This window comes from Taudactylus pleione, unplaced genomic scaffold, assembly GCF_031769625.1.
Source record: "Taudactylus pleione unplaced genomic scaffold, aTauple2 ptg000016l, whole genome shotgun sequence".
Taxonomy (NCBI): domain Eukaryota; kingdom Metazoa; phylum Chordata; class Amphibia; order Anura; family Myobatrachidae; genus Taudactylus; species Taudactylus pleione.
The window spans coordinates 905,949-931,303 of NW_028284418.1; the positions used below are offsets into that span (position 1 = coordinate 905,949).

Here is a 25,355-nt window from a genome sequence, read left to right on the forward strand (position 1 = left end):
TCATTTAGCGGTAATATTATTTTATTATTTATTTGCCAGTTATTTATATAGCGTACACATATTGCGCGGCGCTTTTACGAATATTTGTTCTTTCACAACAGTCCCTGTCCCAGTTGAGCTTACAATCTATATTTTCTACCACATGTATATGCATATACTTACACATAGGGATAACTTTTTTCTAGGGAGCCAATTAACCTTTCAGTATATTTTTGGAGTGTGGGAGGAAACCGGAGTACCCGGAGGAAACCCACGCAAGCAGGGAGAATATAACCTCCACCCAGTTAGGGCTCTAGTGGGAATCGAACCAACGACCTTAGTGCTGTGAGGCAGTAATGCTAACCATTACACCATCTGTGCTGCTGACAGGAGACAGAAGCACAGCGATGCACTGGTAAATGACAGATGTTTGCCCACCGTAATTGTCAGGGATGTGCACATTGTAATAGTTGAATTGCTCCACAAATCGCGATAGTTGAATTGCAACACAATGCCCTCAGACCAGATTAAATCTATGGAGGTCAGATCAGGTAATGCTTTTTTCTACTAAATATTCTTTATATACTCAGACCTGTTCCAGAAGCTCTTCCGACAGGACCTTTTGGTCGCCAGCCTCTTCCGCAACTTTTTGTTGGCAGAAAGGATCATGAGGTCTTACAACTGCACGCCAGTGAGCAGCCCCAGGTTGCCTCCTACATTTATGCATGCAATGTGGTAAGTCCTTAATGTATATACAGTCAGGTGCATAAATATTGGGACATTGACAGATTTTTCATATTTTGGCATCTATTCACCACCACAATGGCTTTGAAATGAAACAAACAAGATGTGCTATAACTGTAGACTTTCAGATTTAATTCGAGGGTAATTGCATCCAAATCAGGTGAACGGTGTAGGAATTACAATGGTTTCTATATGTGCCTCCCACTTTTTAAGGGGCCAAAAGTAATGGGACAAACTAAACAATCCTAAATCTAACTTTCACTTTTTAATACTTTGTTGCAAATCCTTTACAGGCAATTACAGCCTGAAGTCTGGAAGGCATAGACATCACCAGACGCTGGATTTCATCCCTGGTGATGCTCTGCCAGGCCTCTACTGCGAATGTCTTCAGTTCCTGCTTGTTCTTGAGGCATTTTCCTTTCAGTTTTGTCTTCATCAAGTGAAATGCATGCTCAATCGGATTCAGGTCAGGGGATTGACTTGGCCATTGCATAACATTCCACTTTTTAGCCTTAAAAAACTCTTTGGTTGCTTTTGCAGTATGCTTTGGGTCATTGTCCATCTGCACTGTGAAGCGCCGTCCAATGAGTTCTGAAGCATTTAACTGAATATGAGCATATAATATTGCCTGAAATACTTCAGAATTCATTCTGCTGCTTTTGTCAGCAGTCACATCATCAATAAATACAAGGGAACCAGTTCCATTGGCAGCCATACATGCCCACACCATAACACTACCACCACCATGCTTCACTGATGAAGTGGTATGTTTTGAATCAGTTCCTTTCCTTCTCCATACTCTTCTCATCCCATCACTCTGATACAAGTTGATATTTGTCTCATCTGTCCATAGGATGTTGTTCCAGAACTGTAATGGCTTTTTTAGATGTTGTTTGGCAAACTCTAATCTGGTCTTCCTGTTTTTGTGGCTCACCAATGGTTTACATCTTTTGGTGAACCCTCTATATTCACTCTTGTGAAGTCTTCTCTTGATTGTTGACTTTGACACATATACACCTACCTCCAGGAGCGTGTTCTTGATTTGGCCAACTGTTTTGAAGGGGTTTTACTTCACCAGGGAAATAATTCTTCTGACATCCACCGCAGTTGTTTTCCATGGTCTTCCTGGTCTTTTGGTGTTGCTGAGCTCTCCGGGGCGTTCTTTCTTTTTAAGAATGTTCCAAACAGTTGATTTGGCCACACCTAATGTTTTTGCTATCTCTCTGATGGGTTTGTTTTGATTTTTCAGCCTAATGATGGCTTGCTTCACTGATAGTGACTGCTCTTTGGATCTGATATTGAGAGTCGACAGCAACTGATTCCAAATGCAAATGTCACACCTAGAATCAACTCCAGACCTTTTACCTGCTTAATTGATAATGAAATAACGAGGGAATAGCCCACACCTGTCCATGAAATAGCTTTTGAGTTGATAGTCCCATTACTTTTGGCCCCTTAAAAAGTGGGAGGCACATATAGAAACCGTTGTAATTCCTACACCGTTCACTTGATTTGGATGTAATTACCCTCAAATTAAATCTGAAAGTCTGAAGTTAAAGCACATCTTGTTTGTTTCATTTCAAAGCCATTGTGGTGGTGAATAGAGGCCAAAATATGAAAATTCTGTCAATGTCACAATTTTTATGCACCTGACTGTACTTTCACGTGCACTATGTTATTCTCCTTTTTTTTATTATTTATACTGATCATCTATTTACTTTTTCAATGTATTTAATTTCCTGTTTTTGTTTTTTTTTATATATATTAGTAACCAAAATAATGTAGCCCATGCTGTATTTCAATGGAAAATATTTTCAGGGGTTTTTTTTGCGTGAGATTACAATCAGAGGCTAACATGACTGCATTGATTTTTGATCATTTTTTCTTAGAAGTCTTAAAAAAGAGATTTACCTTTAATCTTGGCGAGTGAAAGCCAACCTGCTGTCACTCATATGCTTCTGGAGCTCAGCAGTGTGACCTTGAGTGTTGGAGCACATACAGTGACCCAAATAGCTCAGCAGATCACACTGCAGGGCCTTGCTCATTGTCCCTTCATATATTACTAGAATGCAAACCCTCATTCATACCGGCTGGTTGTGAAACAGAAAACTGTAATACAGAGCCACATTATTGAATTTGACAAGTTAAAAAGTAGTTAGTAGAAAGCGTAAACTGACTTTATTTTATGGTACCTGGTTCCATATTTCCAGTCAGGTAAGGATTTCTGTGTCAGGGGTCAAATATTTGATTTTAAATAGTGAACTTCTAAGCTCATTATGTTACGAGAGCAGCTATTATCAACAGCACATATTAACCTATGTTTTAAGGTATGTTTACAGTTTAATGATGTGGAGTGTATGTGGTAAACTTTTACTATAGAAGCATCATTTTGGTGAAATTAACATCACAGTGGATGGTGACATGGCTGCGGTGTATCGACCTCTGAATACTGGAAATGGCTGCAATGCTAGGCTTGGTTACCCCGGCACTAGAGTTGACTGTTAGAGCTATCGATGCCTTTGTTAAAAGACCAAAAGGAATCTGATATAGTTTCCGAACATGCTGGCACCTAGAACTGAGATTAAATCAGATCTCAAATTGTCATTCCTGGTTTATTAATAGATCCTCCTGAACTCTTGGGTGTATTGATCTATAATTTTCACAGTTATTGAATAGTGTTGCTTCCAAGAGATGGATTGATTCACCCTCTCCATTGTATCATTTTTCACTGTGTGATTGAAATACTCAATGCTTTTCTTGCAGTAGTAAGCATCCTGTTAGACTGCAGTACTTTTGTGCATTCCTTTCTTATTATAGACCATTGGTTCCCCATTTTGGGGAGGTGGGGATTGGATTTTGAAAAGTATTAATGTATGTTAAATCATTAATGTTTCATGTTATTATTTTCGTAAATTGATCGGGAGCACTAGAGAGAAGTTTAGGGAAGTAGCGTGAAAAATTTTGTTACCTTGTGGTATAGACTGCCTTTTTTAGACTAAAATATGCCTTAACAGGCAGGAGGTGTGTAAAGCTTTATTTTTTTGTGAACAAATATGGCTCCAGAGATCACTTTGGTATATAGGCAAATGGGGATGTAGTCAAATGACGGTCACAATCCCGACAGCGGAATGCCAGCTAGGGATTTATGATGGGTGACAAAATACAGACGCCTATCATTATCCCAATGCTGGAATGCCAAGGACACCATCCCGAACGAAGGCAAGTCTGGGGCGCCCTAAACGTTAGCTGTGGGGGGGGGGGGAGGTTAGGATTAGGGAATCTAGCGATGTTAGGTTTGTGATGGGGGGGATTAGGGTTAGGCACCACTAGGTAGAGGTTAGGGTTAGACACCCCCTTGGAGGGTTAGGTTTAGGGAGCAGTAAGGTGGGTTATGGTTAGGCACTAAGGGGGGAGGTTTGGAACCACTAAGGGAGGGTTAGGGGGGTACAGGGGAGGGTTAGGGTACTTACCTGCCCCTGTCGGGATCTTGATCCTGTCAGGGATCCGCTGTCAGCTAAACAGACCCCGACATTTCAATCCCATTCCAGGCAAATTATAGATTGTGACATTACTTAAACTATGAACTAATTTTACCCTTGTTATTTTTACCTCTCAGGCAGGCATGGGATCTAGCTGTTGATATATGCCTTTCCCAATTACCTACTATCATTGAGGAGGGCACAGCATTTCGCGTAAGTGAAAATATTTTCTGGTGTGACAGATGGTAGCTGTCATTGTACCTTCTGCATGTCTGTGTTCTGTTCTACCTCCCCATGCATTACATTTATGTATTCCAATATTACTAGTATACTTCTTTAACCGCTTACTGTGCGAATCAATTCAGCGCAAAGGAGTTCCCAAAGGAGTTCAATTAAGTGCGCTGTTAGGTCGACTAAATGATTTCTTCTTGCACTCTCCTGAGGGTGCGAGCAGAAATCTGATTTAAGTGCAGATGGTAAGTCTGGAGAACCGGCATTATTCGACTTAATTTGTAATAGTCGGACTAAACTGCACGTGCAATTGAATAGCTCCGGGACCAACTTCCCACCGCTATTCACCATGCGCTTAATTGAATTGCCCCCTATGATTCTAATGATATGAGAGGTGTGGGGGAGGTTGGATGAAGTGCGTATGTCCTATGCATATGAGGGGAATTGCTTAATGTCACTCAAATTTATATTGACATTTTGGGAGATATGTTCACAGATTTGCTGTTGTCTTATCTCTTATTATAGCACAGCCCTTTCTTTGCTGAGCAGTTGACTGCATTTCAGGTCTGGTTAACTATGGGGGTTGAGAACAGAAATCCTCCAGAACAACTACCCATTGTCCTTCAGGTAAGAAAACTACACTCATAAGAGACCTCTTCCTACTAAATGGGCAAACCTTTTTATGTGAGCTCATTGATCACGGAAATAGGTAGATCAAAATAAAAAGATAAAAGGATTCTAACCTCCTACTTAACCTGATAATCTTAAAGGGTAAATCTACTTTTTTAGAAATGTTTTCATCAGGGTTATATGTACAAACCAGAGCCTTAGTCTCGTTTGTGTAATCAATTTCTGAATATTCTCTAGCAGAATCTACTAGAAAGTAAAAACTGATTACCTGTAAAGAAAACAATGAAAACAATTTCTTGCTTTTTTTTTTTTTATATATAAACACAGAGGGGTCTATTTATCAAGCAGTGACAAGCATGGAGAAGTGGACCAGTGGAGAAGTTGCCCATCGCAACCAATCAGCTCCTACCTATTATTTGATAGACTGTACTTGATAAATGCTACTTCAAAGCTGATTGGTTGCTATGGGCAACTTCTCCACTGGTTCACTTCTCCACGCTTTTCACTGCTTGATAAATAGACCCCTTTGTCTATATCAGAGATTGGGAACCTCCGGCCCATGGGCCGTATCTGGCCCGCAAGATCGTTTTGTCATGCCTGGCTAGCTGTGGGTCTCTCCCCCTCAATCAGCGGACCTTTTGAGCCAGCTGACACTGCCTGCCAGGCCGGCTGCCGGCCCAGGCCAAATACTTTGTGCCAGCTGCCGAGCTTTGTTGTTTTGCGTTCCACTGTGGAAAGCAAACAGGAAGTTGTCAGCTGCTCCGGCTCCCGGGCACTCAGTATGCTGTTAGGCAGGATCAGTGGTGGCGCAGCGGGGTGTATGGAGCTTGTGCTCAAGTCAGTAAACCACTGCGGGGGCAGTCTGGCTGTCTTGGCAGGAGCCGTGCAAAACCAAGGAGTGGTCTGTTTGTGCACAAGACCACCCCTTAGTAGTGCACAGGCAGTGGGCAACACAATGCCGGTCAGAAGTCTGACTCGGAGCGGGGCATTTAGCCAGGGGCGGAGAGCCTCCTCATCCTCCTCAGCTCCCCTTCCCAGCGGCCAGAGTGGTCTGATTCAGTCATACAATCAACATACCCTGTACAGTTATCCTTGACCCTGCAGCAGCTGCACTGTTGCACCATGATATGGAGCTCTACTTGGAAAGGTAAGAAGTCCAGAGTTCCTACTGTATGTGCAACTAAATCACTGAGTGCCTGTCCAGCTGTGATGTGACTACAAGCCCCATGCGAAACAGAATAATTTTGTTTTAAAGAGGGCTAAAGTGGGGGGTTCAGGATGTATCCATACCTGCAGGGTAGACTTACGAACAGTGGTACTAACTGCTAATAGTAGTCTTCTACCTGCCTTAGAAACTCAAAGCCCTCTAGGGAGAATGCCAAATAAAGAAAATGAAAAAAGGTTCCCCACCCCTGGTGTATATCCTCACATAATCCGCTCCGTCATCTTCTGAGTATTTATCATATCTGTCCACGAGCTTTAGAATCCTCTTGTTGTACTCGGTGGCCTCCAATCTGTTGAACTAGTTGTTGACCGCAAGCTACAATTCATCACTTCCAAAGCGTTTTCCATCCAGGGACTCTTTGAGCTTAGTACATAAGTGACAATTGCTTGGATCAAGGTCCATCCCACCCAAAACTGTAACGGGCAATGTGCATCCACGCCGATCTTCGTCATGCACTTTTGTTCATCCAGTATTCAACATTTCAACCCACTTTCTCATATCACCATACAACTGCTTTAATTGATGATACATGTTTTGCAGGTCTCACATTTTTTCTGCACATTAAGAATCGAATAACACAATACACTTCACAATCGGAGGGATTTTGTAACATAGGCTTCATTTTAACAAAGCACAATATTGCCAAAAACAACCATAACACGGAACTCATGGAGCACTTAGGAAACAAGTTGGGGAGACCACCCGACCATGAGAATGACCTGCACGGCGGGAATGAGCAAACAGTATTTACTTTCTGGATTACCCTTGTATCTAATTCTGCAAGTTCTTCATCTTCATAGGCCAACATACTGCTTAGCGCACAGAACATTTACTTACACACTTTGGAGTCAACCTGGGGCCCCTGGAGGAAATTGAGATTGGGGGCATTTGAGTTGTAATTTAAATGTCTGTTATTTTTGTTGAACTATGATATGGTACATCTTTACTGCATTTCTTTATTAAATACAGTTGTATCTAGAAAGCAAACTTCTCTGTGCAGGACAACAAACAGCGCTGGCTGATGATATAAAGACATGGCTAAAAAAGCATACTTTGTAGGAGGCATATTCAAACAAGTGAATTGGTTAATTGTCGGTGGACAACCCCTTTATGTTCTGTATATACTGACAGATGATGCTTTAATCTACAAATTACCATATAGCACCACTTTCTTATACATAGCAACGAAACACTACATTTACAAAAATGTGTGATGATGTTGGTGCAAAACACTGAATTTAAGTAGCAGACATTTTATAGAACCATTTTTCCATAGATATCAACACTTTCCAGCCAATAAAATAACAAAGGTAGTAGCCTAATTGTTTACACATTAATTGTTGCCTATAGTTATGTGAGTGTGTCTACTAATCCAAGCAAAAGTACATTTGTGCTTATGCCATATTGTTTAGATGGTAATAGAAGTTTTGAATGCCAAACTTGAAGGTTCATGCAGACCATGCACATTGCAGTAGCCTGGCGCTATTGGGCAGTTGGTTTTATACCACAGCGTACAAATCATAATGGTCAGTAATGATTCAAGCTTAGCAATTTGGATAAATGTAGAGCATGCCCATAATCTGGTTAGAAGACGACAACTGTCAATGTGGGCTACAGTTACAGGCTCCCATCTGGTCTCAAAGTGTGTGGCAAGATTGGACCATGATTGGTATGATCCACCCATGTGTGGCCACCATTACATGTCTCTTAAGGGGCACATCCACTAGCAGATACAAATGGATGACTGTACGATAACGACATCATTATCATTCAGTCGTCCATGAATCGGGCACTAAAATGTCGGAAACGACCAGCGATGCGCGCTCCTGCTGGTCGTTTCCGACATCAATCATCGCCTGAACATGCTGGTCAATCTGTCGATAACGACAGATTGACCATTTTCAGGGATGAGGGAGGGTGCCTACACTGAACAATATATATCGTTCAGTGTGGGTACTGCACAGTTTAATGAACGATAATGATATCATTATCTTTCAGACCTTCACTAGTCGGCAAGTGGATGTGCGCCTTTAGGTTACATGTGACTCCGCTGTTGTGCACAGAAGCAGTCATCTTGTAGATGTATTCTAAAGAATCCTATTTAGTTGGAGGGTGTAATGATAAATATACGGTTTGCCAGCTGCTCATGTGCCTCAAAAGGGATCTTTTGCTTTCCGAGTCAGTTTTATTGGCAGTTAGGTTGCTTTGTTCTGTTGCAGTTTAAAATATATCTGAAAAAGATTTGACTAAATAAGCCAATACTCTTTCAAAGAATACATACATTCTTCCATTTCCTTTCTATTTCACTGTATTATTTTCTGCCTTTAACAAGGGTTTGTCTATATATACCCATATATGTCTGCCAACCTCCGTCCCTTGCCATAGAGTGCTCCCTGCTCTCCTCTTGCACTATGTCATTTTCTGTGCTCTTTCCCTTCTCCAGCCAGTTACTGGAGGCTAATAAATTACTGTCGCTGTGTCTTCAGGAGTTGGAGGTGTTGCTCTATTTCATTGTAATGAAGACACTCTGTGCTTTCCTGTCGTAGCTGGACCAAGGCTCATTTGCAATTCAAGTGTCTCATGAGAATGAACGGTGTTCCCCGCATCACATTTCATTTCAACATATCCCAGGCCAGTGGTCTTTTAATAAGGAAGAGTATTGTGCTGCAAAAATTCCTGTTAAGCCTTACAGTGAAACGCCCTGAATATATCCATTCCATTAACTCATTTTTGTAGAAGTTTGTAATAGTTTGTGGAGAGTATTTTGTCACTACCAAGAGCATGCGTCAGATGTCCGCCTCTTGGTGTACAGTATACAGTAGCATGCCATGCTTTACAGAGCTATGTAAAGTACTGTATCTGGCAACAAGTATTCTATTTATGTATTAACCTTTACTTATGTAGTGCCAATATTTTCAGTCACACTTTACTATTGGGCACAAAGCAATAATAAAACATCACTGCTTAATAACAGACAAATAGTGAAGAGGACCCTGCTTGCAGGTTTACAATCTATAAGTATACACAGCTTTTGCTAAATGCATCACCAGGAACATGTTTTGAATTTGGTGGAACAGTCAGTTTATTAGTGAAGGTGCCTACACACTTGCCGATTTTTTACACGATCTGACCGATTCTGACGCATTGGAACGACAGATCGTGTAAAAATTGCCCAAATCATGAGTCCCCACTCACGATGCGATTCGCGTTCCCGCTGGTTGCACATCGCATCTTCAGATCTGCCGTGCTGTAGGGCACATTTGCCAATCTGGGACACAATGCACTGGATGCACGATAGATCTTAAGTCAGATTGGACATTTTTTACTCCAAATCGTGTGTAAGATTGCCGGGGTGCTGCCGGGGGAGAGTTCAGGGGAAATCGTACATCGTGAGCACATCTCCAAGTGTGTAGGCACCTTAAGTCTCAACCAGTTTATCAATATAATGCTAGAGATTGTTCATCTTTTTCTATAGTGATATGATTTTTGCAAGCATGAGAGAGCAATTTGTGTAGAGGATTTTTGCCATTTAGAGGTTTTGTTGGGAAGTGTGGAGGTACAGATACAAAGTACCCCTGCCTGCCAGGGAGTGGAGCCATGGCCTACGTTGGCATGACCATGCACCCTCCAGCGGCACACAGCTTCTGCAAAGGGCCCCAGTATTCACAACTGGGCTGGCCCACACCCCTACATGTGTGGCCACACCCCCTTGTAGCAGGGTCAGACAGATCTCTAGGTGGCCTTGCCCTCGACCACAATCCCAGAGCTGCATCTGGAGATTTTGTAAAAGGCTACTGCCTTTCACATAGTCAACACGGCGTGTCCTGAAATACTCTGCTCTGAACATTCTGCTGAAATGATTACACTTTTATTCCTACCTACTTCAAAACTGGGACATATGGACGACTATGAGATAGACTGGTAACAAAAAGGTGCTCGTGCTCTTACTCTAGTCTAAAGCACTTTAAAATTTGATGTGGTCAAACTGGAGTTCTAGTGATCCTCCACATTCCACCAACTTCTGTATGATGTTTTCTGTATTCTTCCAGGTGTTGCTGAGTCAAGTTCATCGCCTAAGAGCCCTGGACCTGCTGGGTAGATTTCTGGACCTGGGGCCATGGGCAGTGAGCCTGGTGAGTCATTTGCTTGCTTTCATATGTGTTTTGCCTGTGTATATTGTATCTTGCTATACAGGGTGAATGTACAGTCAGGTGCATAAATATTGGGACATTGACAGAATTTTCATATTTTGGCCTCTATTCACCACCACAATGGCTTTGAAATGAAACAAACAAGATGTGCTTTAACTGCAGACTTTCAGATTTAATTTGAGGGTAATTACATCCAAATCAGGTGAACGGTGTAGGAATTACAACGGTTTCTATATGTGCCTCCCACTTTTTAAGGGGCCAAAAGTAATGGGACTATCAACTCAAAAGCTATTTCATGGACAGGTGTGGGCTATTCCCTTGTTATTTCATTATCAATTAAGCAGGTAAAAGGTCTGGAGTTGATTCTAGGTGTGACATTTGCATTTCGAATCAGTTGCTGTCGACTCTCAATATGAGATCCAAAGAGCTGTCACTATCAGTGAAGCAAACCATCATTAGGCTGAAAAATCAAAACAAACCCATCAGAGAGATAGCAAAAACATTAGGTGTGGCCAAATCAACTGTTTGGAACATTCTTAAAAAGAAAGAACGCACCGTAGAGCTCAGCAACACCAGAAGACCACGGAAAACAACTGTGGTGGATGACAGAGAATAAATTCCCTGGTGAAGAAAAACCCCTTCACAACAGTTGGCCAAATCAAGAACACTATCCAGTAGGTAGGTGTATATGTGTCAAAGTCAACAATCAAGAGAAGACTTCACAAGAGTGAATATAGAGGGTTCACCACAAGATGTAAACCATTGGTGAGCCACAAAAACAGGAAGACCAGATTAGAGTTTGCCAAACAACATCTAAAAAAGACATTACAGTTCTGGAACAACATCCTATGGACAGATGAGACAAAGATCAACTTGTACCAGAGTGATGGGAAGAGAAGAGTATGGAGAAGGAAAGGAACTGCTCATGAATCAAAACATACCACCTCATCAGTGAAGCATGGTGGTGGTAGTGTCATGGTGTGGGCATGTATGGCTGCCAATGGAACTGGTTCCCTTGTATTTATTGATGATGTGACTGCTGACAAAAGCAGCAGAATGAATTCTGAAGTGTTTCAGGCAATATTATATGCTCATATTCAGTCAAATGCTTCAGAACTTATTGTACGGCGCTTCACAGTGCAGATGGACAATGACCCGAAGCATACTGCAAAAGCAACCACAGAGTTTTTTAAGGCATAAAAGTGGAATGTTATGCAATGGCTAAGTCAATCCCCTGACCTGAATCCGATTGAGCATGCATTTCACTTGATGAAGACAAAACTGAAGGGAAAATGCCCCAAGAACAAGCAGGAACTGAAGACATTTGCAGTAGAGGCCTGGCAGAGCATCACCAGGGATGAAACCCAGCGTCTGGTGATGTCTATGCGTTCCAGACTTCAGGCTGTAATTGCCTGCAAAGGATTTGCAACAAAGTATTAAAAAGTATTAGATTTAGGATTGTTTAGTTTGTTCCATTTTGGCCTCTTAAAAAGTGGGAGGCACATATAGAAACCGTTGTAATTCCTACACCGTTCACCTGATTTGGATGTAATTACCCTCAAATTAAATCTGAAAGTCTGCAGTTAAAGCACATCTTGTTTGTTTCATTTCAAAGCCATTGTGGTGGTGAATAGAGGCCAAAATATGAAAATTCTGTCAATGTCCCAATATTTATGCACCTGACTGTATGTCTGCTTTGTGCCTCACTGATGTCACATATTTCTAGTGGTTCTAATGATTATTGGTTCAGCCCCCAAGATGGAGTCTGGAGGATTGAATCATTTATGTTTGTACCTTTGAAGTAGTGATGGGAAAGCTTTATCCAATGAGAACGGCACTCTTACTGTTCAACCCATGCCCACCCCTTGATGGATATGTTACCATCTTCCATTCTAGTTCACAAATGTGTTTTGATTTCTGTACCTGATTACTGTATTCTTACTGAGCTGTTACAGTACAATAAGTTGTGTGGGTTCTTTTCTTGCAGGCCCTGTCTGTGGGGATATTTCCCTATGTACTGAAGCTCCTGCAAAGCTCTGCGCGTGAGCTGCGGCCGCTGCTCGTGTTCATTTGGGCCAAAATCCTTGCGGTGGACAGTGTAAGTCTTATGGTTTCCTTGCAACCAGTCAGCATACCCTTAGGTGTGACAGTATCAATTGATAAAGACCTTGCCCTCAGATATCATTAAACATAAGCACATTATCTGTAGCATTGTCTAAGTAAAGGTCAACCATACACTAAATGTGTCTAGAAAATGGATGACAAACATGTACAGGTCCTGATATTTGTGACAATCCTCTATAACAATTATTATAATAAGTAGTAACTCATTGTTCCCTTTTCTTCAATCCTAGTCTTGCCAGGCAGATTTGGTGAAAGATAATGGGCACAAATACTTCCTCTCCGTTCTGGCAGATCCATACATGCCGGTAAGAACATCAGTGCTATTCAGATTACCCTACAGAAGTATTGTCTTCAAGTGGCTGCTCACATTAAGCCACATTCATTTTTCACTGGCCAGTTTATGAAGTTATTGCATAAGGTTTAATCTCCACTATGTCAGTGGTTGCTTTTGAGTGCAAGTGCTTTTATATGTAGGAAAAGGCTGTGCATCCTCCAGAAAAGCAGGGAACAGTCCATAATATACATTTTTATTCATTTTTGTCATTTAAACAAACTTATCCCAGAAAATGAGCTAGTGTAAAAAAAAAAAAAAGGAAGTAGCCATGATCCATAAAAATGCCCTTATGTTACAGGTTGAGTCTCCCATATCCAAAATGCTTGGGACCAGGGGTATTTTGGATATCAGAATATTCCGTATTTTGGAATAATTGCATAAAATAACGAAATATCTTGGGAATGGGACCCAAATCTAAACACAGTATGCATTTATGTATTATATACACCTTATACACACAGCCTGAAGGTCTTTTTATACTATATTTTTCATAATTTTGTGAATCAAAAGTGTGTGTACATACATGAAATTCATTTATGTTTCATATAAACCTTATACACACAGCCTGAAGGTTATTTTATACTATATTTTTAATAATTTGTGCTTTAAACAAAGTTTGTGTACTTTGATCCATCAGAAAGCAAAGGTTTCACTTTCTCAGTCATGCTAAAAATATTCCGTATTTCGGAATATTTGGATATGGGAGACTCAACCTGTACTCACATCAGCAACTGCAAATATTCTTGGTCTGCAAATGCATGCACTTTCCCACTTATTGTAGGGAGCTTTATGTCACATAAGATCATTTCGGCTGTGGGGTTTCACTTTTGCTGTTTATAAATTCCTATTTTTTTTACTCTATCTTCTAAAGATTAATTGTTTTGTGATTTAGGGGGAGGTGTATTAAGCTCTGAAAAGTGATAAATTGGATAGTGATAAACTACCAGCCACTCAGTTCCTGTCATGTTACAGGCTGTTTTTTTTAAATGACAGGAGCTGATTGGTTAGTAGTTTCACTCTTCAATGTATCACTTTCCAGAGCTTAGTGCATCTGCCAGTTATTGTGAGCTCCATTTCTTCATTGAGATAAACACTTTAATTGTAAATTTAAAATAAATATATAACTCTCCTGTGTAATGCTACCATTATGTGTATGTTCCGTTATTTTATTTTTTTCTGCCAGGCTGAACACCGTACAATGACTGCCTTCATCCTGGCTGTGATAGTGAATAATTACACCACTGGGCAGGTAAGTGGCCTATGCCCAGAGGCACAGGGATGGGCAGGTCAGATCCCAATATAGAATTGGGAATGCACACCACCAGTATGTCTGGATTAATTTGTGGGACATTGCCTATAGTTTGAAGCCAAAAGAGGTGTGGCCTCATGGGTAATGGGTGTGCTTTGCATAGATCCGACATTTGTATTGTTGATAGATATGAAAACACTATGCTTTTCTGACCATGGCAACAGCTGTGCCATTTTAATGATTTCCTTTTTCTACTTCAGGGTCCATAGGGTATCCACAGGATACCTTGGGGGTATAGGCGATGGCGGCAGACATCCAGGTACCACAGAGTTAAAATTTCAGCCTCCCAGCATGCACTGGGGTCCCTCTCCTATACCCCGCCCCCGAGCCTCAGGCCACCCAGTTTTCGTAGGTGCCTGGCCGGACCAGTCACACCGTACAGAGGGGGGTCTTTTTAAGGGCCCCTGAATATTTCTTCGCAGCTGTGGCTGCACAACTAGAGTGCTCCAGCATAGGACAGTCAGTATTGACGTCCATGCTGTCACTCCTACACCCCGCCAGTACCAGAACACTGGTACCGATCCGGGGATGCTGGTAGGTAGCTGGGGTCACAGCTAGCGGTGATCCCCGGCTACCTGGACTGTGGCCGGATGCACGGGGAACAAGGTAAGCGGCGGGGTCCCGTGGTGGGCATCCGCCGGTAACACAGTCCTGTTTGGTCCCCAGGCAGGGGGCTCCCTGGGGACCGGCTGCGCGTGGGGCCAGGTACTGATCCTGCACCTTCCACTAGACCACCAGGGACAGCGGGCCGCAGCATGTGCGGTACAGCGCGGCGTCCCAGGGGTTAATAGCATGCCACGGGAGAACGCCTTCCCTGTCTCACAGCCGGCGTCTCCCCCGCTGCACAGTGCCATTACACAGTGGTCTGAGCGGGCTCCCCCGGGCCCTGCCTTCTCTCTGCTCCTCGGTGGCCATTTTCTCACTACATGTGCTGGGGATGGCAAACGCTGCTGGAAGCTGATACAGATGCCATTGCGGTCCGGGTCCCCCGCATACCTCTCCTTCAATTAAGGTCAGTGTATGCAGCACTGTTTCCTACCAGGCTCTGGTCTGTGTAGTTGATCGCAGTGCTTGTAATGCAGGATGTTATCTGTGCATTGTATGTGACTTAAATGCTAGCGCTGTTTGCCTGTACTTTCATTTCTGACTGTCAGCCTTTTCCTATCCCTGTTCTTCTGCTACAGCCCTTGCGGTGCGGTGTTGCAGGGTGTTTATTACCTCACAGTAAACGTGGTTTTTCTGTGTGGGAGGTCACATACGCTCCGTTCACACTCCTCATGTCGGAAAGTGAACGAGGATATCCTCTTCCAGCTATAATGTACTGATATCATGTGCAGTTAGTGGAGGGATATGTAGACGCTGAGGGTTTATGGAGGGCATGTTGTATTATATATCACGCCCCATTTCTGTCACTGTGTCTGCACAAAAAAGGGGACCGCCCTCGGCTGGCTAAGATGCTTACAGCCTTTGTGGGCAACGCCCCCTGCGTTTCCCCATAGGGGTTATCGCAGCGCTCATCACATGCAGGGTACCCTGGACAGTTGATGGTACCCCAGTGTATCCTGTTTTTCGCCCCCCTAGGTCTCGCAGGAGCCTGTGTGGGTGAATTTATTGTCCAGATGGTATAGCACCTGATGGACGTTTTACAGGGGGAGTCACCATTTCGGCCTTCTAAACGGCCTTTCGGGTCTCAGACGGGTTAAGACATAACGTCTGATGACGGTGACTTTATTGACTTTTTCAGACACGAGCCCCTTAGTGCAAAGGAGGCGTAGTCTGGGTCTAAAGTCTATATACCTGACCTTCTACGGGCAGTCCGTGCGGCTTTGGTTATTACATATCCCCCGTGGCTAAATCCAAATATGCCTTCTTTAAGGATAAGGGTGTTGCCACTGTAATTCCTCTATCTGGTCAGGTGGATTATTTAGAGGAGGCGTGGAAAATCCGGGTAAGCGGTTCCAGCCTCAAAAACGGTTGACCTTTTGCATACCCCTTTTGCGGATAATTACATTTCCGAATGGGAGTTACCTTTACGGGTAGATTCTCATGTTACACGCCTAGTGAGGAGTGCTACGTTGCCCATGCCCTCCAGGTCCTCTTTGAAGGAGGTTCCAGATTGCAAGGTGCAAATATATCTAAAATCCAATATTCCCTTGCTGGAGGGGCTTCCAGGCCGGCTATGGCCGTGTGCTGGGGGGCCAGAGCCATGGAACACTGAGTAGGTAACTGGATCTCTGCACACTGACTCTCCAGCAGAGCAGGTGGATAGTGGCAAATTCTCAGAGACTTTGCCACGTTCATAATGAGACGGTCTTACATATAGCCTACTCCTTTCCAGAATCTCCTCGGCAGCAGTAGCGGCTTGCCGCTCCCTGTGGTTGCGCTCTTGGAAAGCGGACGCAGATTCCATTTGGAATGCTTTGCCTTTTACAGGACAAGTCCTGTTTGGCCCTCGTCTGGACGCAATTGTGGCCCTGCAGGCAGCAGCTACGTCTGCGTGTCTACCATCGGCTACAGTCCCATCAGGGTCTGGGGCTTTGTCTTTTCGGCCCTGTGAGGCCAGGTTAAGTCTAAATTACAGCTTTCCAAGACAGTCAGTAGCCAGGAAATCTGCTCAGCCATAAGAACAGGCTTGGAGTACAAGACGTCCTACTCCCAAGTTGGACTATAAGCCTTCAGCCTCACGGGACGGGCCTCCTCTCGGGAGCCCCCAGAGTTGGAGGCCGGCTTCTCCAGTTCGCCCAGTGCTGGTGTCTGACCACCACGGACACTGGGGTAAGAGAAGTTTCTACTTCAGGGTCCATAGGGGTCCACAGGGTGACCTTGGGGTATAGCTGGATCCTGGATCCTCGGGCACCACGGAGTTAAATCTTTTAGCTGCTCCCAGGATGCACTTGGGTCCAACCTCCCCTATACCCCGCCCCCGAGCCACAGGCACCTCAGTTTAAGATGGTGCCCGGCCGGAGTCGGGTCACCCTGCGGGGGGGGGGGGGCTGCAGGAGCAGCCCCCTAAAGCTTTTTATTTAACCAGGTTAAATTTATTTTTACATTAGTTTTTTTCTCCAGAGCGGCAGCGCTGGGCTGTCTGTAAGACGCCCACGCTGCCGCTCCTTCTCCCTGCTGGCGCCACGACGCCAGCACTGAACTGGGGATCGCGGCGGGGGAAGCCAGAGTCTGTACTAGCCGGACTCTGGCTTCCCCCGGGACTGCTGCCGGAAGACGCCGGAGAGATCAGGTAAGCCGCGCACCGCTGATTAGCGGCGGTGCGCGGGTAATGCCTTTCATATGCAGTCCCATGCCCCCGGTCTAGGGGACAGACCGGGGACGCTAGCGGTGGCGGCGGGCCCCCCCTCCATCGGAGGCATACCCCGCCAGACCACTAGACCACCAGGGTAATTAAGAGGCAAGCGGGATGCCGCAACCTTGGGGGTTAAATATGCTAGCCAGGGGAGGAAGCCTTCCCTGTCAGCGGCTCCTCCCCTCAGCTCAGCGCGCCTTTCAGCTCGGAGTCTGGCGTCGCTGAGCTGCAGCTACTCGGCCACTCCTCCTCTGAGGTCTCCAGCGGCCATTTTCTTACTGGCAGCGTGGATACTCTCAGGGAACACGCGGACCGGTCCCCCTGTGTACCTCTCCCCCGACAAGGACAGTGTACACAGCGCTATAGCCCTCCCAGACACTGAATCTGGGAGGTTGATTGTAGTGGAAAGGTGCAGTGAGTATATCTTCCTGCATGGTATGTGACTTTTGCTAGTGCTGCCTGTCTATGTCTTTTTTCTACTTACTGTCAGCCTGTACCTATCCCTTTCCTTCTCCTACAAGCCCTACAGGTGTGCGGGGGAAGGGTGTTTCTACTGACCTCACCTATATAGATCACGTATTTGTGAGGTCCGTCACATACAGTTGTGTGCTACACGGTGCCATATTGTGGGCTGTTGTTCAGCACACTGGTGAGTGCGCACGTTTTCTTCCTAAGTCATGTCTGAGGAGGAGATTGAGCACTCCGGGGCTCCAGCATTGTTCTCCTGCAGGCGCTGTTCTGCAGGAGTGGATAGGGAGGATTTGTCACAGGACGGCCTGTGCGGACGGTGCCAGGCGGTCCCTGGTACGTCTAAACCTCCCATTTCGCAGGAGCCACCATGGGCGATGTTTTCCCAGGTGCTGGTGTCCATCGCGGACCGTCTGTCGGTCCCGACTGCCGCCCCTACTAGGGCATTGCCCCAGCCTGCCATCCCCCATTCCCCGGGTGTCCCACAATTATTGCAGACTCCCCCGGGGTCTCAGCCTGTTGGTCCCTATGCGGGGTTGCCAATGTATATTCAGTCCACCCCTGTGGCACAGCCGGCTGTGGTGCCGTTTCAGGCTCCTGTGACAGCTCCTCCACCCTGGGTGGATGCGCTTTCCCACACTGTCCAAGATTTGGCGGCAGCATCTTCGGCTTTTCAGTCGATGTTGCGCAGTGACGTGCCCTCCGGGACGTCTAAACGCTCAGTCATGGCACAGGCTGCGCATCTTTCGGATTCTGAGGGGTTCTCGGATGATGGTGAGGTACAGGATGACTCAGCCTCAGATGCCTCAGTCCAGGAGGTAGACACTAAGTCTTCCATCAATGTGCGGGCTCTGGTTAAGGCGGTGCGGGCTATTCTTCTGATTGAGGATGAGGAACCCGCTCCCAAGTCAAGGTATCCTAGTTTTAAAAAAAGCGTTCCCCTTGTCTGATCAGTTGACTGATCACATGGCGGTGGCCTGACAGACGCCCAGTAAGCGTTTCCTGCCACAGAAACGCTTGGCGTCCAATTATCCATTCCCGGAAGCGCGTTGTAAGAAATGGGAAACTCCGCCTGCAGTCGATTCCCATGTAACACGCCTCATCAGGAGTGCTACTTTGCCATTGCCGTCTATATCCTCGCTGAAGGATCCTACGGACAGGAAGGTGGAGACTTGTCTAAAGTCTATTTATTCTCTCTCAGGGGCTGTAGCCCGGCCGTCCATGGCCATCTCCTGGGTGGCCAAGGCCATTGAGGGGTGGGCCAACGCCTTGGAGGACACGTTTACGGATGAATCTCCGGACGTCCAGAGGGCGTTGTTAGGACAGATGAGAGATGCCGCCTCCTACATTGGAGAAGCATCTTTGGATGCTAGCCTGTTGACCTCTAGGGTTTCGGCGGCAGCAGTGTCTGCTCGTAGATCCTTGTGGTTGCGGTCTTGGAGAGCAGACGCGGATTCAAAGAAAGGCTTGGAGGCCTTACCTTTTAATGGGGAATTACTATTTGGTCCGGACCTGGACAAAATAGTAGATACCCTGGCAAAATCCAAGTCAGCCTTCCTCCCTTCAGCTACTACACCTGCTAAGGTCCGGAGCTCGGCGTTTCGTTCCTTTCGGGTTCAGGGCAAGGCAAAGGGTCAGTCCTTCCCGAGGCAGTCCGCACCCAAGACCGCCTCAAAGCCAAAGAAGCAAGCCTGGAGTGCTAGGCGCCCTTCTTCCAAGCCAGAAGATAAGCCTTCTGCGTGATGGGACGGGCCTCCCTCTGGGGGACCCCAGAGTGGGAGGCCGACTTCTTCAATTCGCCCAGTGCTGGCACAATACCACCACGGATGCCTGGGTGCGAGAAGTGGTCTCCCAGGGGTACGCCCTGTCTTTTCGGCACAGGCCGCCTTGCCAGTTTTTTTGCACAAGTCCTTCTCAGGACAAAACCAAGGCCTTGCAGGTTCAGGAAGCCATAGAGGCCTTGCTGACGGCGGGGGTCATTATACCCGTACCACAGTCTCAACGTGGGATGGGGTATTACTCTACGCTGTTTCTGGTGCAGAAACCCAATGGCTCTCATCGCCCCATCCTCAATTTGAAGTCCCTGAACAGGTTTCTCAGGGTTCCCAAATTCAGGATGGAAACTTTGCGTTCCATCATACTGGCGATGGAACCGGGGGATTATATGGTCTCCCTGGATATCCAGGACGCCTACCTCCATGTGCCTATAGCAACATCGCACCAACGGTTTCTGCGGTTTGCTATTCTCCACAACCACTACCAATTCAGGGCTCTACCCTTTGGTCTCTCCACGGCACCAAGGGTATTTACCAAGGTGATGGCGGTCATGGCGGCTCACCTTCGGAGCCAGGGGATACGGTTGCTACCGTATCTAGACGACCTCCTCTTGCTGGCAAGCTCCCCGGAGGTACTGATCCAGCATCTCCACCTGACGGTCGCTTGTCTACAGGAGCACGGCTGGTTGATCAACTGGAAGAAATCCTCCCTCATCCCATCACAACGGATGGTTCATTTGGGGGCCCTGCTGGACTCTCGTCAGCAACAGACTTTTCTGACTCCAGAGAAGGTCTCCTCCTTACAGCTGCGGATTCACAGTTGTCTGAGCAGTGGCAGAGTGTCGGTGCACTCAGCGATGAGAGTTTTGGGGTCCATGGTGTCGGCATTCGACATGGTGGAGTTTGCCCAGTTCCATTCCAGGCCCCTGCAGGGGCTGATTCTTTCAGAATGGAACGGATTGCCACACAGGATCCGCTCTCAGATGCTGGTGTTGTCCTCGGAGGTGCGTCTGTCCCTAGCCTGGTGGCTGCAGACAGCGCATCTCCTGGAGGGGCGCCCCTTTTGGATCCCGGAATGGGTTCTGCTCACGACAGATGCCAGTCTCCGGGGTTGGGGGGCGGTGACAGGCTCCTTGTCACTTCAGGGTCGTTGGTCGGCGGAGGAAGCGATTCTTCCCATCAACATCCTGGAACTGCGGGCAGTATACAGAGCCCTGCAGTCGTCCGGCACCGCTCTTCACGGAAGGGCCGTTCAGGTGCAGTCAGACAACGCCACCACGGTGGCGTACATCAATCACCAGGGAGGGACTCGCAGTCGAGCTGCGATGTCGGAGGTGTCCCGCGTCCTGGCTTGGGCGGAGCGCTATCTTCCAGCTCTCTCGGCAGTTTTCATCCCAGGAGTCCTCAATTGGGAGGCAGACTTCCTCAGCCGTTACGATGTGCATCCCGGGGAATGGTCGCTTCATCCAGAGGTATTCCAACTACTCGTGGACAAGTGGGGGCTGCCAGAGCTGGACCTGATGGCGTCCCGTTACAATCACAAGCTGCCTGTGTACGGGTCAAGGACAAGGGACGCAGGCGCAAGTCTGATAGACGCGCTGTCGGTGAAATGGCTGTTTCAACTGGCTTACTTGTTCCCTCCGATATCTCTGCTGCCTCGGGTCCTGCGCAAGTTCAAACAGGACGGAGGCACACTGATCCTGGTGGCCCCAGCGTGGCCCAGAAGGCCGTGGTACTCCGATCTGCGGAGCCTGTCCATCGACGCTCCGTACCTCCTACCTCAACGGCGGGACCTGTTGTCTCAGGGGCCCTGTCTTCACCCGGATCTGGGTCGACTATCTTTGACGGCGTGGCTCTTGAGACAGCCGTCCTGAGGTCTCGGGGCTTTTCTAGCTCCGTTATTACCACCATGCTGAGGGCGCGCAAGCCTGCTTCCGCGAGGATCTATCACAGAGTGTGGCACACTTACTTTCAGTGGTGCGAGGCCAGAAACTATGATCCCCAGGTGTTCCGAGTTTCGCGTATTCTGGCTTTCCTTCAGTCCGGTTTGGACTTAGGATTACGTCTTTCTTCACTGAAGGTACACGTGTCTGGTCTGTCGGTGTGGTTCCAGCGCAGGATCGCTGCTATGCCGGACGTACACACCTTTTTCCAGGGTGTTTTGAGAATCCAGCCTCCCTTTGTGCCACCTGTGGCCCCGTGGGATTTGGCGGTGGTTCTTAGGGCCTTACAGGGTCCTCCTTTTGAGCCCTTGGAGTCAGTGGAGCTCAAGTGGCTAACTTTTAAAACTGTTTTCCTCTTGGCAATTGCTTCTGCCAGGAGGGTTTCAGATTTGGGGGCGCTTTCTTGTCGTCCCCCTTTTCTGATTTTTCATCAGGACAGAGCGGTGCTTCGCACTCGTCCTGATTTCCTGCCTAAGGTGGTTTCCAGGTTCCACATTAATCAGGAAATTGTTGTACCAGCCTTTCAGTCACCTGATCTTTCGGCTGGGGAGACTTCCTTAGACGTTGTAAGGGCACTCCAGGTTTATGTGGACCGGACTAGTTCTGTGAGGAAGTCGGATTCTTTGTTTATCCTCTTTGGTTTTCACAAGAGGGGTTGGCCTGCCAACAAACAGACTCTAGCCCGTTGGCTTCGTTCTGTTATTATTGAGGCTTATATGCAGGAGGGTTTACCTGTTCCAGCCTCTGTTAAGGCTCATTCCACTCGGTCCGTGGGCCCTTCTTGGGCTGCTAGCCGTGGCGCCTCTGCTGTTCAGCTCTGTAAGGCGGCCACCTGGTCTTCCATTCAGACCTTTTTGAGGTTCTATGCGTTTGACACCTTTGCCTCTCAGGATGCATCCTTTAGGCGCCGGGTTCTCCTATCAGCACAGGAGCGTCCCCGCCCTTAGTTGGACTGCTTTGGGACATCCCCAAGGTCACCCTGTGGACCCCTATGGACCCTGAAGTAGAAAACAAGAGATATGGTAAGAACTTACCTTTGTTATCTCTGTTTCTACGAAGTCCATAGGGTCCACAGGGCACCCGCCCTGATGCACCTGGCTTCATATGGGCTCTGTGACTGGTCACCGGTTTTCCGTCTCCCATTTCTGTGAGTATGGTTCTTGTGTGTTCCAGTCTTCCTTCTCTCTGTTTCGTCTCCTCCTCCGGCCTGGGCTGCTTACCAACTGAGGTGCCTGTGGCTCGGGGGCGGGGTATAGGGGAGGTTGGACCCAAGTGCATCCTGGGAGCAGCTAAAAGCTTTAACTCCGTGGTGCCCGAGGATCCAGGATCCAGCTATACCCCAAGGTCACCCTGTGGACCCTATGGACTTCGTAGAAACAGAGATAACAAAGGTAAGTTCTTACCATATCTCTTGTTATTTTCTTGAAGGTATGTCCTCTCCTCCCGGTAAAAGCCTCCCAGACGGTTTTTCGTTACAGGTCTTCTGTCAATTCAGGACAAGGCCCTGTAATTTTTGAGGGTGTTACACTCTATGCTCCAGGCAGGAGTTATAGTACCTATTCCGTTGCCCCAAAGGGGGAACGAGGTATTACTCCATCCTCTTTCTGGTACAGACACCCAATGGGTCTTACCAGGACATTCTCAACCTCGAATCCTTCAACAAATTCTTAAGGGTTCCTCGGTTCGGGAGGGGGACCCTGCATTCCATCATTCAATGGAGCCTGGGAATTTTGTGGTGTCGTTGGATATATTCAGGGTGACTATCTGAATATCCCTCTTTTCTTAGCACACCAGTGTTTTCCTCAGGTTTGCAGTGGTCGATAAGCATTTCCAGTTTCTGGCATTGCCCCTTGGTCTGGCCTCCGCGCCTCACGGTTTACCAGGGTCATGGTAGTTATGGCAGCCCACCTGCGGATGCAGGGGGCCCGCTTGTTACCCTATCCGAGTGACCTCCTGTTGTTACCACGGTCTCCAGAGATACTTCAGTGCCATATGCAACGGACAATATCTGTGTTGCTACGTTAGGGCTGACTGATAAACTGGAAATGGTCCTCTCTGATTCTTCACAGAGGATGCTCCATATCCCAACATCTGAGGATCTTTGTGATTGAGGAAAAGATCTCTGCATTACAGGCAAAGGTACGCAGTTGCCTGCAGAGTCGCCGAGTGTCTATTCACTTGGCAATGTGGTTCCTGGGTTCCAGGATGTCGCTGTTCGACATGGTGGAGAGTACCCAGCTTCACTCTAAAGAACTTAATCCTCTCCGGATGGGATGGGTTGCCCCATAGGATAAAGTCAATAGGCTTTCCCCGGAGGTTTGTCTCTCTCTGGCCTGGTGGCTGCAGAAAGCTCACCTAAACAAGGGACGCCCCCTTTGGGATTGCGGACAGGGTCCTTCTGACGACGGATGCCAGTATCCGTGGCTGGGAAGCAGTGACGGGTCCACACTTGTTCCAGGGCAGGTGGACACCAGTAGTTTTTGCGCTTCCCATAAACATCTGAGAACTCTGAGCAGTATTCAAGGTTCTCCAGCATGCAGGACAGGTCCTCCATGGAAATACCGTGCAGGTACAGTCTGACAACGCCATCATGATGGCTTATGTAAACCACCTAGGAGGTTCCCGAAGTCAGGCGACACTAACAGTGGTGTCCCGAATTCTGGCTTGGGTGGAAGGCTATATCCCTGCCGTCATCGGCAGTGTTCATTCAGGAATCCTCAGATGGAAAGCAAGCTTTCTCAGCCGTCAAGACGTGCATTCAGGGAAATGTCCTCTTTATCAGGAGGTGTTCAATCTTCTGGTGAACAAGTGGAGCCTTTCAGAGATGAGACTCTTCTGATAGACGTAGGTAGGTCCAGTGGACCTTCCAAGTTGTGTACCTCGTCCCTCCGTTATCCCTTCTACCTACAGGAATAGCAAGAAGGAGGCACGCTCCTGCTGATAGCTCCAGCGTAGGCCAGATGGCACTATTACTCAGATCTTCGGAGCCTCTCAGTTAACACTCTGAAGCTGTTGCCTCTACGCCCGGACCTGTTGTCTCAGGATCCTGGCTGATACCCAGACCTGGGTTGTCTGTCCTTGACTGTGTGGCGGTGGAGACTGCCCTCTTAAGGTCTAGGAGTTTTTCCAGCTCTATAGTTAACAGGGGCTCTGTCCATGCTAAGAGCTCGGAAGTTTTTATCTGCAAGAATTTACCATTAGGTATGGTATACTTTCTTTCAGGTGTCGCCCTAGAGGCTAGGCTCCTCGGGTATTCCGGATATCCAGAGGTTGGCTTTCCTACAGGTGGGCTTAGATAACGGTCTTCGCCTTGCTTACCTGAAGGTGCTGGTTTCTGCCCTGTTAGTATGGTTTCAGTGTAGGATTGCTACTCTTCCTGATGTCCGCACCTTTGTGCAGAGTGTACATTATATTCAGCATCCCTTTGTTCCACCTGTGGCTTCTTGGGATTTGGCTGTGGTCCTTAGGGCTCTCTGAGGACCGCCATTTGATCCACTGGGCTCAGTGGATTTCAAATGGCTTACGGCTAGGACTGTATTCCTTCTGGCTCTTAATTTGGCCAGTAGGATCTCAGAATGGGAGGCTCGGTCATGTAGACTTTCTTTTTTTCTCATCTTTCCTAGGAACAGGGCTGTGCTTGCCTTTACTTCCCCAGTCCTGTCTGC

General features: G+C 46.9%; 1 protein-coding gene across 5 annotated transcripts in view; it reads left to right on the forward strand.

Annotated features, from left to right (window-relative positions):
• Window positions 1-25,355, forward strand: part of RPTOR (regulatory associated protein of MTOR complex 1) — a 319,880-nt gene that overhangs the window by 239,755 nt on the left and 54,770 nt on the right. For all 5 annotated transcript variants that reach the window (XM_088474208.1, XM_088474236.1, XM_088474218.1 and 2 more), the window contains exons 9-15: window positions 570-714; window positions 4,340-4,415; window positions 4,959-5,060; window positions 10,338-10,421; window positions 12,427-12,537; window positions 12,794-12,868; window positions 14,081-14,146. In XM_088474208.1, the coding sequence (XP_088330334.1) occupies window positions 570-714; window positions 4,340-4,415; window positions 4,959-5,060; window positions 10,338-10,421; window positions 12,427-12,537; window positions 12,794-12,868; window positions 14,081-14,146 (659 nt within the window). The remainder of the gene's footprint in view (window positions 1-569; window positions 715-4,339; window positions 4,416-4,958; window positions 5,061-10,337; window positions 10,422-12,426; window positions 12,538-12,793; window positions 12,869-14,080; window positions 14,147-25,355) is intronic.